General features: G+C 37.3%; 2 protein-coding genes across 2 annotated transcripts; one reads left to right on the top strand and one right to left on the bottom strand.

Annotated features, from left to right (window-relative positions):
• The first annotated feature begins 564 nt into the window (after positions 1-564).
• Positions 565-6,339, top strand: LOC147541392 (diphosphomevalonate decarboxylase 1-like). Its single transcript, XM_086633743.1, has 10 exons — positions 565-1,444; positions 1,545-1,743; positions 2,398-2,461; positions 2,827-2,890; positions 2,981-3,061; positions 4,155-4,241; positions 4,516-4,673; positions 4,769-4,817; positions 5,569-5,693; positions 5,821-6,339. The coding sequence occupies exons 1-10, from the start codon at positions 1,223-1,225 to the stop codon at positions 6,038-6,040; spliced, it is 1,269 nt and encodes a 422-aa protein (XP_086489869.1). The 5' UTR covers positions 565-1,222; the 3' UTR covers positions 6,041-6,339.
• A 994-nt stretch (positions 6,340-7,333) lies between these two features.
• Positions 7,334-12,765, bottom strand: LOC147541391 (uncharacterized). Its single transcript, XM_086634002.1, has 5 exons — positions 11,306-12,765; positions 10,660-10,913; positions 10,360-10,571; positions 8,468-8,732; positions 7,334-7,867 (listed from the first exon to the last, which is right to left on the bottom strand). The coding sequence occupies exons 1-5, from the start codon at positions 11,394-11,396 to the stop codon at positions 7,568-7,570; spliced, it is 1,122 nt and encodes a 373-aa protein (XP_086490128.1). The 5' UTR covers positions 11,397-12,765; the 3' UTR covers positions 7,334-7,567.
• Between the last annotated feature and the right edge of the window lie 848 nt (positions 12,766-13,613).

Genomic DNA, 13,613 nt, shown 5'->3' with positions numbered 1-13,613 from the left:
TTACCGATTCGCCCTTTTGCGTTATTCGAGGACTAGTTGTAGTAGTATTTTGGTTGCTAATTCCTTCCATTGGGCAGTTTTAAAGGGCTTTCATTTGAGAGAGTTTCTGAAGAGGGGAGGTGCCTTTAAACATTTATATAAGGGGCGTCCTTTAAACTTCTCACTTGGAGCTCTTTTATGTTGAAATACATGAGTGATCAAAGGAGGAATCACTCTGACAATGAGTTCAAAAAACTCCTTGGGGTTGTTAAAAAGAAAACTCCTTGGGGAAAGAGAATGTCCGAAAAGGCGCGACGGTGCAACAACGCCGGACTCCCACAGACACTAGGGTCCGCCCGAAACTCAACTTTATATAGAAATGTTATATAGAAGAGAATAAGATAAGGATCCGTAGAGACCCGTATTTAGGTTAGTTGGAGGAATATTAGATGATAGCAGAGGTTACAAGTTTGAAATTTGCCTTCGACATGTTATTAAAACAAACATGATATTTCTGAGTGTTTGTACAACAAATGAGTGTGAATGAGTTTATTGTGTGGTTGTTTTGCTTACCAAGGGAGTCAGTTAGAGTTCAACATTGTCTTGTACAATAACACCTTCTATCTTCTTCTCTCCAAATAAAGATTTATCTCAATTTACAATTTGATTTAGATATAAAGTATATAGTTGAGATTTCACTTTGTTGGTAGACATAATCCTAGTTTTTCTCTTTTGGCTAAAAGAAATACATAATGTTTAAACACAAATTGCACTAGACAACTTATTTTAAAACATAAACGAATTTAGAAGACAATTAAACGAAAGTTCCATAGACGCCACCATTATTACTAAAGGCGCTCTTTTTACGCGTAAATCTCCTAAGAAATTGGCTATAAGAGTTGCTCATAAAACAATAAAGGGGTGCCTTTGCCAACATTTATGCACACGCGATTATTGTTATATGCAAACACATTATTGGGCTTAATTAAAAAAACTTGGTGCCTATAGTATCTTCTTACAAACTTAATAAGTAGTAGTTTCTAGTTGGCAAACCATTTCTCCTCGCTGGAAAAGCAGTTCAAACGAATTCTTTTTTCGACCCAAATCTGAAAATCTCGATCAAGCTTTTCTCATTCTTCTTCTGCAAATTTCACGCAAATCTCGCCTGTTTATGATCATAGAAATTCTTTGAATTATCAATACATTTCTTTGCGTGTTAATCTCTTGTAAGGAAGAAATAGAAATGGCAAGTGAATCATCAGATAAGAATTGGATATTAATGGTGACTGCTCAATCTCCAACAAATATTGCAGTCATAAAATATTGGGGAAAAAGAGATGAAACCTTGATTCTTCCTATTAATGATAGCATTAGCGTAACTCTAGATCCAGATCATTTATGCACCACGACTACTGTAGCAGTTAGTCCTAAATTTGAGAGCGATCGGATGTGGCTCAACGGAAAGGTACATTTTCTTGTTTCTTAATAGTATGATTTTTTCAGTTTCAGATCACCGGAGCTTTGATGCTCTGTAATTTTATATTATGTTTTTTGTTTTAGTATAGGAGATTTCCTTAGCTGGAGGTAGATACCAGAGCTGTTTGAGGCAAATCCGTAGCTACGGTAGTGATTTTGAGGACGAGAAGAGAGGGATTATGATTAAGAAAGAAGATTGGGAAAAGTTTCATGTACACATTGCTTCATACAATAACTTTCCTACTGCTGCTGGATTGGCTTCTTCCGCTGCCGGATTTGCTTGTCTAGGTATATCTCTCATAGATTTGGTTGTGGTTGTTAATTTAGGTAAATTGCCTGATTGTATCTAGTTATCTATGAGTTTCATGCAGTCGAAATTTTCCTTCATATCCCTAGTTTGTTAGGTAGTGAAGTTAAGCGGTCTTTCTCAAAACAAGCATAGCGACTTTCCTTTGCAAATCCTATGATCTTATTTGGGAAATACAGATTGTCAGATCCTCTGTTGAGTGTCGATGATATTAGTAGAAAACTTGGCTTTTCGAAGATGGGTTTTGTTTCATGAGATGTATAGTTCGATTACATGCTTGATCGTGAGCATAACGTACTCTTTAATGTGACTGACTGCCTGGTGAGCGGGACCGATCAAGAATTGTACCAATCACTCAATTGTTTTTGATACTTGCTTGTAGTTGTATGCGTAAAAGTAGGTATAAGGGTCTAGTTTACTCTACATAGTATTCCTAGCCCTGGCCACATCTACATCAATGGAAGAGGGGAGACTTAATGTGGGAAGCATCCGGATTCAGTAATGCAGCAGACGGCTTGTTTACTTTGACCATCTCTCAGTTTCTTTTTACTTTATTTGACTGACACTTCAATAATATTTGTAATGAACGGTTCTTTTGTAAATCATAGCAAACTTAATATACTGGTGTTTTGTAGTGTATTCACTTGCAAAGCTAATGAACGTGAAGGAAGATCAGGGAAAGCTTTCTGCTATTGCAAGGCAAGTCTTACAATTTTGCACTTGCCCCTTCGTCGAAACTGCTAATGTTGACTCATACTAACACTTCCTCATGTGCTATTTATTTTTTGACATGTTAGTGTTGATATGCTTACTCTAATATATTCCCCAGCTTGTGAACTTGTGGGTTTATTTGTGATGTAACACATGCAAGTGTTAAGATTTCTGTACTATAACATCCTTATGTTGTGACCTACAAGTTTAGTTTTCTATTAGAGACGTGCTTATGTATATCTTTAAACTTTCAAATAGGAAGCTGCAATGTGGTATGCTACTCATTATCATAATAATCAACTGAACATTATCGGTGTGTTTAACAATCAGGAACTTGATTTCTACTTTTGCAGGCAAGGATCAGGCAGTGCTTGTCGCAGTCTTTATGGTGGATTTGTGAAGTGGGCCATGGGAAATGTAAGGTTTTTTATTGTTAAAATTGTCTTGATAACATCTACTCGTTGTTAAAGGGCCTAAAAATCTGATTCTGCACTTGTATTTGTTAAGGATACAAATGGAAGTGACAGCATGGCTATCCAACTTGCAACGGAAGCACATTGGGATGAGCTTGTTATCATTATTGCAGTGGTATGGCAATCTATCATACATGATGGTTGGGTATTCAAATAGTTGATACTTTGAGTAGTTTATTGGCTTCATTAATTGCATTATATTATTATTCTCATCCCACAACTAGTATGCGTCATGTTTGAAATGAGAAAAGAACCCCCACAGTTTCTTTACATAAAGTACTTCGTATTATGAACATTACCTATTTTAAACGGTGGCCATATATATATTTTGTTTATTTATTTATTTACAAATAATTTTAAAATAACGGCTCCATTCTGTTAAATACTGCTACACATACTAGTCTTAACTCTTAACACGTCCATCTCAAGCACCTTTAGGCTCGTATTCAAGACCCGAACCAATTTCAATTTATATATCATTCATTAATTCAAATTACTATTCTGATGTTATTTAAGATTTTTGATTAAGTTGCTTTGTGTTCTAAAAGCCTAAGACATTGCACACTACGACTTCCAAAGAGAGAAAAAGTAAAACTAGTTAAATAGGTGGAAAAGGCTTCATACTGAATTAATTATACAATTTGCAGCTTATTTCCTGTTTCAGTTTTCTTGTTGAACAATTAAGAAGTAAAACCTGTCCTTCGTGCAGCCAAATGCAAATTATTTCTTCATTAGTCACAGTCATATTACTCCATGTGGACTGGAACATTTAGGATGGAGTTGTAGTTTGTTTAAGGATGACTTGTACTTTTCTTTTACTTTGATCTCCGCAACTAACTGTATAAACAGTAAATATCAACTGTCTACAATCTTCTCTATTTCAGTTTTCTCATTTCAAAATACTTCAATTGGTACACGCATGAAATAGGCCAATTCAGCAGCTTTTTGTTCATACAAAACTCCGACAACAATTTTACATCTCTGGTTGGAGTCTAGTCTTTTTGTTTTACATACTACTTGTGTTATCATGGTCGTACAATAAGATGATGCTGCGTTCCTGCAATATCACAACTCTATAATCCTTCTAATCTGTGATAGTTTTGGCGGCTTTTGCTGTTCCTGCATTTCAAATGCATCTTGTGTAGACTGGTTAATGTTGGAATTTGCTTGTTTGTTTTGCTTCTCAAGCGTCGATTTTGTTGAACCAGGTAAGTTCCCGACAAAAGGAAACAAGTAGCACATCAGGAATGCGGGAGAGTGTTGAGACAAGTCCCCTTCTGCCTCATAGGGCTAAGGTATTTAATAAAATCTTACTTTGATGTGTGTACTAATTAATCTAGCTGGTGGGTACCAATGTATGATTCCCTATGAACTTTTCTGATAGCTGTCTGTATTTTTTATGTACATCTGAGATTTGAAACTCTTCAATTCTTATACTATTTATTTTCTTAAAAAAACCGTTTAATAAGGATTTCCTCTGAAGAAAAACTTCATAGATGTTCACTAGACTGGAGCCTACACAAACCTTGACCTGTAACTTATACTGAGTATTGTTTTGTATTATTGTAGGAAGTAGTACCTAAACGCATAATACAAATGGAAGAAGCTATTAGAAATCGTGATTTCCCCGCATTTGCAAAATTAACTTGTGTCGACAGTAATCAGTTTCATGCGACTTGCTTGGACACATCTCCTCCTATATTCTATATGAACGATACTTCCCACAGGCAAGTTTTGTTTCCTCGAGCTTTCACATTCTGCAACTGATAAATAGTAATTGTACCTCTGGGTTTTGACTCATGATTTTACCTGCCAATTTCAGGATAATCAGTCATATAGAAAAATGGAACCACTCTGAAGGTACACCACAGGTAGGACTTCTCTACACCTGATTTAGAATCTTTTACTCTAGAAGGAGCATTTCTCCTATCTTTTTTGTGGCTGACACAGTAACACTATAGCAGTATTTGTGAGATGATTGAGGATGAAACCCCACTGGTTGGAACATTTGATAGTGCCCTGCATTTTTGAGCCATCAGTTTGTAATATTTAAGCAATTGAGTGGTTCGAAAATATCCACGACCAAGCAAATTTCTCTGTGGACCTGTCCAAACAATCCCATTTTTGAGAGGAAGAGACCTTGAAAATATCCTTGAATCCACTTGAAATGGTGTTTGGAGAGGAGAGGAAGAGAGAAGAGGACCGAGCAAAACCCCGGAAGTTCTCTGAAGTTGATTTGAAGAGAAAAAAAAGAGTAAGGTCATAAGTCCCGACTCACCCGATCGACTAGCCTACTCGAGAGTAACCGGGGACTAGTCCCGAATTTTTCTTCACAGAACCAAGAGACGTATCTTCTTGGTCGATCATGTGGAGCTATGAAGCTCTGAGTGCTTCCTAACTAAAGTGATGGTTGCATGTCTACTTAATATTTTTTGGGCCGCCTCTGCCCGTTATGAGATAATACTGCTGCTCATACACAGTTTTGCTTTCATGCTGCTATAACTTGTAGTATTTGATCATTTTCTGTGTTGAGTACGCTACCTACTTAGATAGAGCTTGATTTCTATGGTTCTGTCATTGGGGCTCTAGCACGAAGATTACTAATTTCCCTGTACTTTGTAGGTGGCTTACACTTTCGATGCGGGTCCAAATGCAGTTCTGATTGCCAAAAATAGACAAGTTGCTACCCTTTTGCTCAAGAGGTTGCTCTTCCAGTTTCCCCCATCCTCAGATACTGAACTATCTAGGTAGGGATGTCATATTTCAGAGTTTATTTGCTGGATCGAATGTCAACCCTTTTCTTCATCCCTTCTTTTGGAATCTTAGCACATTTAGTATGATGTACCAATACTAATGGTGAATTCATTTCCTCAGCTACTTGCTCGGAGATAAATCGATACTTAACGATGCTGGTATTCACACACTGAAAGATTTGGAAGCTTTGCCACCACCTCCAGAAAAGGATAACATCCCAACCCAGAAATATCCAGGTGACGTGAGTTATTTTATCTGCACAAAACCTGGAAGAGGTCCAGTAATTTTCAGCGATGAAAATCAAGCTCTTCTGCACCCAGAAACTGGGTTACCGAAGTAAGATGTGTTCGATGATTTTCTCTTTTCTACTGCTTTCTTCACCGGGTCGCCAAATAACTTCATGAGACCAACATGGGTTTATCGCAGGTTGTGATTGTTTTTAGTCCCAGTAGAAGTAAATTATGAACGGTTCCCTTAAAACTTCTCGTATTATGTTTTTTTTACCTTTCGTGTTCGGAATGTTAGTTTGGTTTCATTTCCTTCATTGTTGATGAACTACTTCTGTCTCAGGGCATTAGTGATCAAGAATAGAATGTTGTTTTAGAACTAACATTTATAAATCTCACCCTCTTTGATTAATTCTATGCTTAATTATATGATCTTTATATGTACTATGAGTGTGTAAATTTCCGATAGCCAAACTGGAGGAGAAACAGCCTACCATAGTAATGCGGCACCTCCAGCCCACCTGGACAAAGCCTGTTTAGGAACACTATGTGACCTGCTTCAGCCAATGGACAGGATGGTGTCACGAACAAAAGAGTGATTCGGCACCATCACTCGAAAGCTCGCGTGGACCTTATGCTCCAAAAGTTACTCGCCAAGCACCAAAGTTACTCGCGCGGACCTTATGCACGGACCCTAATTAAGGCAAACCAATATATCTTTTGGCAGCGGATTAACAAACATATAACTTACAAGCATACTTAATCACTCGCTCTGGACAATTACAAGACTTGCACACATTCCAAGTCACTCACTTGCTGGGTTGATCTTTATTAAGAACTCTCGGAGTACAAAGATATGCGTAAGAAGTTGGGAAGATTCCATACACTTCCTAAAGACATTTCTCGAGACATCTTGGACATTCCAGAGTGCTCTCCAGTGTCCTGCAAGTTTCTACAATCTTCTTGAGTTCTCACTTCTGTCTTCATTATGTCCCAGAGAGTTCTACCTACGCAAAGGGGGTCATTTTTGTGTGCCAAAATTTATGGGCGTCACAATGGGCCCGCTATGAACGACTCCCCTTACCCCAACCCTACTCCATCCCCAATCCACTTTTCTCAGAGCCAAATTCAATCATTTCCAGCTGGTGATCTAGAGGATTTTGTCAATGGAAGTTCTTTTGGTCGCTAGACTAGAGATCATGAATCAACATCCAAAAGAAAAAAAACATGCCGGCACCTTATGAGAAATCAAAGTTTTTGGGTTCCGGGTGGAGTATGGTCGCAAGCCTGAAACTTAAAAGACCGACAACAATACATAATTTATCGCCCCTATCTCTGCAAAATGCAAATGTTATTGCGATGTATCACCAGAGGCCGAACTAGAAGAAAAACTGATACAAAAAATCTGGATAGGTTACCTTGTTTTAGTATTGAAAGAACATTAAATCAGAACATAGAACTATTCATGAACTGGTTCTTCGAGTTCGAAGTAATAAATATATATTTCCAGACCACAAACATAACTGTAAGTTTCTTAGAAGCCCAGGAGTTAACCAAACAAAATATTGGCATTAAGAATATGATAATACAGACTAATAAACAAGAATACACGTAAAAATCGACATTTTTTTTGCCCTCACCTAGCTCTCCTCTCCGAGCACAAGTGCCCTCACAATGGCATCGCTCATGCCATCGGCATATGGAAACATGTGGCCGGCACCTTGTAGCTCATGGTAGTGAATCCATGGCAGCTTTCCCGTGATGTAACGTTGCAGAGAGACTGGCACAAGCAAATCTTCATCTCCTTGCCAGAGATGAACTGAACCTTCATTGTTTGGAAATGGATTCTCAAGATCCACAGGATCAAACTCCCAGCTTTTAAAACCCACGTTCAAGTCACGGTGAATAGATTCAAAATCGCCTTGTTGCCTTGCTTGAGCCTGAGAAACCAAGAAAATGGATTTACTTGGTCGGAGATAGCGAGTAGCAAAATAGAGGCAGTTTATGTATATTCACTCTTAAGAGTTTCAAATGCAGGAAATGAATATTCTTTTTCCTGAGGTTATTAGGATTTTAAAGATGACCTAGATAGAACAACACCACCAAGGATTGAACTCAATGGAAAGCAACTCCTGATACCACCTACGTCCCTACCGAGTTGGGTTTCTCGTAGGAGATAAAATTTATACAACAAATATATACTTTTTCTCTTCACAAAGAGGCGTTTAGTTTGAATTGGAGCTCTATCTTCCTATTCACAAGTATTTTTGAATAGCGATAAACCAATCATTATCTAAAACCAAGAATTCCAAATGGTGTCTAAACTTCAAACAATTCATGTTCTACCATGTTTCTTTTTTTACTTAAATTTGTAATTAAATTTGTAATGTGGCAGACTTGCAGATCATCGTGCCTAACTAGTATTACCAGACAGCTTTTTTACGAGGATAACACTCCTCGATGTTAAGTAGCATAAGAACTTTGAAAGTAAATACCACGAGAAAGTAAGAAACAGAACAGGTTTCAAGGTAAGAAGATACCCTAAATTTTGCCGCTTTGGCAAGCTTGGGAAGGAGCTCTTTATCCTGACGAGAAAGGGTAGAAGGGAGATGGGCAGCAACACTTGAAGCAGGAAACCATTTTTGACTGTTCCACCAGTAGGTGAGGAATGGTGCATAGTGAGCCACCCGAAGTGTCCATTGATCCTGTAGGAGTTGCTGCTCATAGGCTTCTTTCGATAAGTTTGATGGAAATCCAGGCCACCAGTAATTGACGAGTGGGGCAATTAGCGTCGCTCCTGCTAGCCTGCAAAATTCCCAACAAAAAGATTCAAAGGTGCGAGTAAGAAAATGTCATTTCTAAGTCCTTGTCTTCCTCACTTGGAACTCTTGTTACGTTTATCTACAAAAAAAACTATTCTCTTTTATGTGGATAGCTAAGTAGTCGGAATCAGCTAATTCACATGAGTAACTCGTGAATCAGATTGGGATCAGGATAGCCCAACACACACACACACACAAGTCAGAGGTTAACTAAAAGTCTTCGAATTTTGGAATTTAATTTGAACAATTTGAGTAGAGTATGTGACCTATGTGAAAAGCACCATATATACATAACAATAAAATGTATTCATACACACTCAAGAACCTAGGGACTTCATGTCTATTACGAAACCATAATACAGACGGAAATTAAAAGTTCATCATCAATGATAAAACCTCTCTCCATGTAGAAACTAGATTAATTTCAAGTCTTCAGTGAAGGAACTTCTTGCTTGAACTAGAATGAGCAACGACCTAGCTATCATCTCAATCTACCACATGTATTATGAAAGCAAAAAAACCCAAATCGATCACGAAGTTGTGTCATGCCTACCATAGTTTAAATGTGCACATAATAATTAACAAAGAAACAAAACTTCAACGGTTTTGAAGTTTTGTTTAACTTACCATACATAACTAAGTTCACACTTGATGACCCACGATCTGTTTATGTGTTCACACTAGATAGCCCACAAATCATTCATGTGTTTACATTGGATGTTATTTGGATAGAGCTTATTTAAGCCCAAGACTGAATGGATTAGTTGTGCGGGACAAAATTCGTACATTCCCAATTTGTTTTTTTGGGGCTTCATATGTACAAGCCCAAGCTTACACTATCCTACTTGGACCATACAATCTAAAACAAATTGCAAAATGGCAATGTACAACGCCACAAGTTTGTCCCACACAATCAGGCCATTATGTGTTGGGTTTAAGACTTTAAGTAACTCTCTCCAAATAATATCTAGTGTAAAACACATGAATGGATTGTTGACTATCTAGTGTCAAACACATAATCAAACTGGCGGTTATTTAGGGTAAACACATGTGTTGTAGGCATCACAAAACCTTTTCATGGATTAAACTTATGTTATTGTGCTATTTAGAGCGACCTAATTTGGTTATCTAGTGACAAAATTTCATAATGGATTGAAGTCATGTACATCTAGAAATACATGTGGAAGATTTAGATAATAGCTATGCTCTTGCTCATTTTCGTTCAAGTAAGAAATTCCATCACTAAAGACTTGAAGGACGAAAGAGATTAGAGTATGCTTTTACATATTAGTTTGAAGAAGTTAACCTCGTTTCTGCATATGTATGTCTACATATCTACTTACATACAAATGTATAAGAGTTAGTGAGAAAACACTGGGGATGGGAATCGGCATGGCTCGTGTCCAATCCCGAGCCAACCTCACACCCAACTGCTTACGTTGATACATTTGTCTACTAAATATGATTACTAAGACAAATTGTCAAAAACTTAAATTTCGAATATTGGAAATGACCGTGATTCGTAATTGTCAGCAAAGATTTTGAATACTGAATACCAAGCATATAAGAGTAAAAGTCTGAGGTAAGAAGAAAATTTGGTGACACCATACCGATGAGGAATGTACTTGAGGCAGCCCCAAACCACTTGACCTCCCATGGAAAATCCAATTACATAAAATTTTGATCCTAGACCCAACTGATCAGCGAGCTCCGCTATATCCAATGGAGTACTCTTTTCAGTCCGTTTTGGGTTTGGATCACTTTCTCCATATCCAGGTCTGTCAAAAGACACTAAATAAATACCTAGTTCCTCAATGAGTTCCTGTCCAAACCATACACTAAATCAACAAGACAACTATCAAAATTTCAGACGAGAAGGAAAAACAATCAGACAGATGAGCCAAAAGTACCTGAGATAGGGGAATGGCATTATGTCTACAAGAATCAAAGCCATGAACATAAATAATCTTATATTTGGCCTCATCTTTTGGAACACCATGCTCTTTATAGGCCAAATATCTTCCATCACTGAGTTTTACTCTAGATGCTGTAACAGGTGGTCCAAATGGTGTACCACACATCTTCGGCGGTGGAGGTTGAATGGCTTTATAAGCCCATGCCATAAACCCCACGAAAGAGAGTAGTAATATCTTCTTAATCATTCCTGAAGATGTCAAAATTCAAACCACAGTTCAATCAATTGGCTCTAACAGAAACAAGGGTTCACACTCACTGAATTCCACTCTACTTTGTAAAACTATACATCTTTAGGCTAAATCTTTTACAATTACAAATACCCATTTCTTCATAAGACTGAAAATCAAATTCGATCAATTCATTTCTCACATATTACAGTCAAAACCTTAACAATTTATTTTAGCCCTAAAATCATTACTTTGCTTCTAACAGTTAATTTACTCCATTTGATCCCAAAAAAAGCAAATTTTGAATTTGGAACCAGACTACTAGACGATTTGATCTTAATCTACACTAAAAAGAAAACAAGAACAGACCCATAAGAGCAAAAACAAGAATAAACAGAGGGAACCAACCAACCTGATGAAATTTTGAAGGTACTATTCTGATTTGATTTTCTAGTGTGAGCCCTAGCGGATGCAGCAGAAATTTTCCTGTTAACTCCCGCCATCTCTAAAAACCCACACTCCAAATCCCTTGTATGTTAAGAATTCAGTGAACTTTGATCAAATTTGAATGCTGATACACCTCTGGAATCTCAAGTTATGTTATTCGAGAGATCTGGATTTCAGTGAATGAAAGGCATCCTTTTCAGACAATTGAAGTTCAACCCCAAACTGGTTTGAGCAGAAAGGATACTACGTAGTAAATTTCAAGATGCCATTAGCAATTCATAAAGGCCGCTTTGGGTCCTCGGAAACGGTCCCGGAGTGGTAATGACCTTATCCGCCCAAGTCCGAGCTAGGGCATGGCTTGGGCCTAGGGGGTGGGAAAACGGCTGAAAGGCCCGGTACCCGTTTGGGTCCGTCTGGATCCGAAATGAATACCCGATACCCGTCTCGAGGACGTTCGGCATGTCAGACAAGAATTTAATAGGCCGGAAGTGGTCATAGGGCATTGACGGAGTAACCATCTTGTTTAACATGAGTGGTCACTGCGTGATGAATAGTACCAAAATACTCGTTTGAGTAACATCAATGGTCTGTGAAGACCTTCAAAGGGTCTGCTCTCTCTCCAGATCTGTAGAGAGAGAGAGAGTTCAAAATTTTTTTTTTCTTTAGAGAGAGAGAATAAAAAAAATAATTTGAAGGTCGCCGCCGGCGACCCCTGCAGGAGAAGATGATGATGTGGCGTGATAGGTGACTTGGCAAAGAGAGGAGATGAGATGGAGGAGAGAGAGTAACGAAAAAGTTAACGATAACTGAAAAAGGGGGCACATATGGATATTTTTACTAAAGTAAGGTGCTAGGTAGGAAGCTGGTCACAAAGTTGAGGGCATTTGCGAAATAACCTTTAATAACCAGATTTAATAACTATTGATTCCACCACTTGTAGGAATCATATCCGAGACCTCCAAAGTTTTATTGTTTATGTCAACACTATTCACCACGTTCCACCACCAATACTCTCCTACCACCAACCACACACGACAAACACCACACCACCAAAACCGAAGTACTACTTAGAGAGCTTCATTAATGCAAGAGGTTTTTTTTTGTTGAAGGAATTAACGCAAGAGGTTGAAATCGATGAAACTACACTCTTAGAGGAAGCCGGTCTAGGCTAGAAGTGTCACCTTGTACAATGTGCATCTCTGCCAACAAATATCGGTCTCCCTCAAACAAATCATAACTCATACACGATTTTGCAAGATATTTAGTAAGAGAATATAATAAACCATGTCATAATTAACCACTACAGAAGCGTCATAATAAATTCTAAACCTTGTTAAAATGAGTAAGAAATATTTCAACTATTGAAAAAAACACTCCTGCCTTCGGAAAACCAATGAAAAACATCCAAAATACCAAGAATGCTCACTTTTTTTTTTTTTTTGATGAAAGAAGAATGCTCACTTGAGCTACCTTCCTTGATATTTAGTAAGAGAATATAATAAACCATGTCATAATTAACCACTACAGAAGCGTCATAATAAATTCTAAACCTTGTTAAAATGAGTAAGAAATATTTCAACTATTGAAAAAAACACTCCTGCCTTTGGAAAACCAATGAAAAACATCCAAAATACCAAGAATGCTCACTTTTTTTTTTTTTTGATGAAAGAAGAATGCTCACTTGAGCTACCTTCCTTGATTTCTGTGTATTTTGCAAGCTCAAATGGAGGAGAGTTGTTCCCTATGAAAGTTTTGATTGCTCAATGTCATGATGAGTTAGTTTTACAAGGACCTACCTGTAAGTTGAAGCCCTCGATTCTATATAAATAGTTTATGACTTAAAAAATGAGAATTTTTTTTAACGTTTAGAACAAATATTTGTAAAAAAAAATTTAGTAACAAAAAAATTCACTTAAGTTTTTCTAACATTTTTGTGGTTGCAAGGAGTCTGCAATGGGTAGAAAAGGAGTTATGACTTATTAGAAAAGAGTTGCCTGCTAGTTTGCAAAAGAATTGCGACTTATCGCAAAAGAGTTGCAAAACAAGTTTACATAAGTTGCATTGTATTTGTGTTTTTAATCAAAGAAAATACAAATATTTACTTTTAACCAAACAAAATAAAAATGTGAGTATTTAACCAAACAAAATATACCTTAATCTTTTTAACTAAAAACATTTGTTTAGAAAAATCTCATATAAGAAGGTAAGATCTCCAAATTAACCGATCTATACATAAATTGCTCTTACTCGTGGCAATACCAGCGGTTATCCAT

Source organism: Eschscholzia californica, unplaced genomic scaffold (genome assembly GCF_041429995.1).
Source record: "Eschscholzia californica isolate CP2 unplaced genomic scaffold, dmEscCali1.0.p SCAF_4, whole genome shotgun sequence".
Classification (NCBI taxonomy): Eukaryota; Viridiplantae; Streptophyta; class Magnoliopsida; order Ranunculales; family Papaveraceae; genus Eschscholzia; species Eschscholzia californica.
This window is presented reverse-complemented; position numbering and strand designations above follow the sequence as displayed.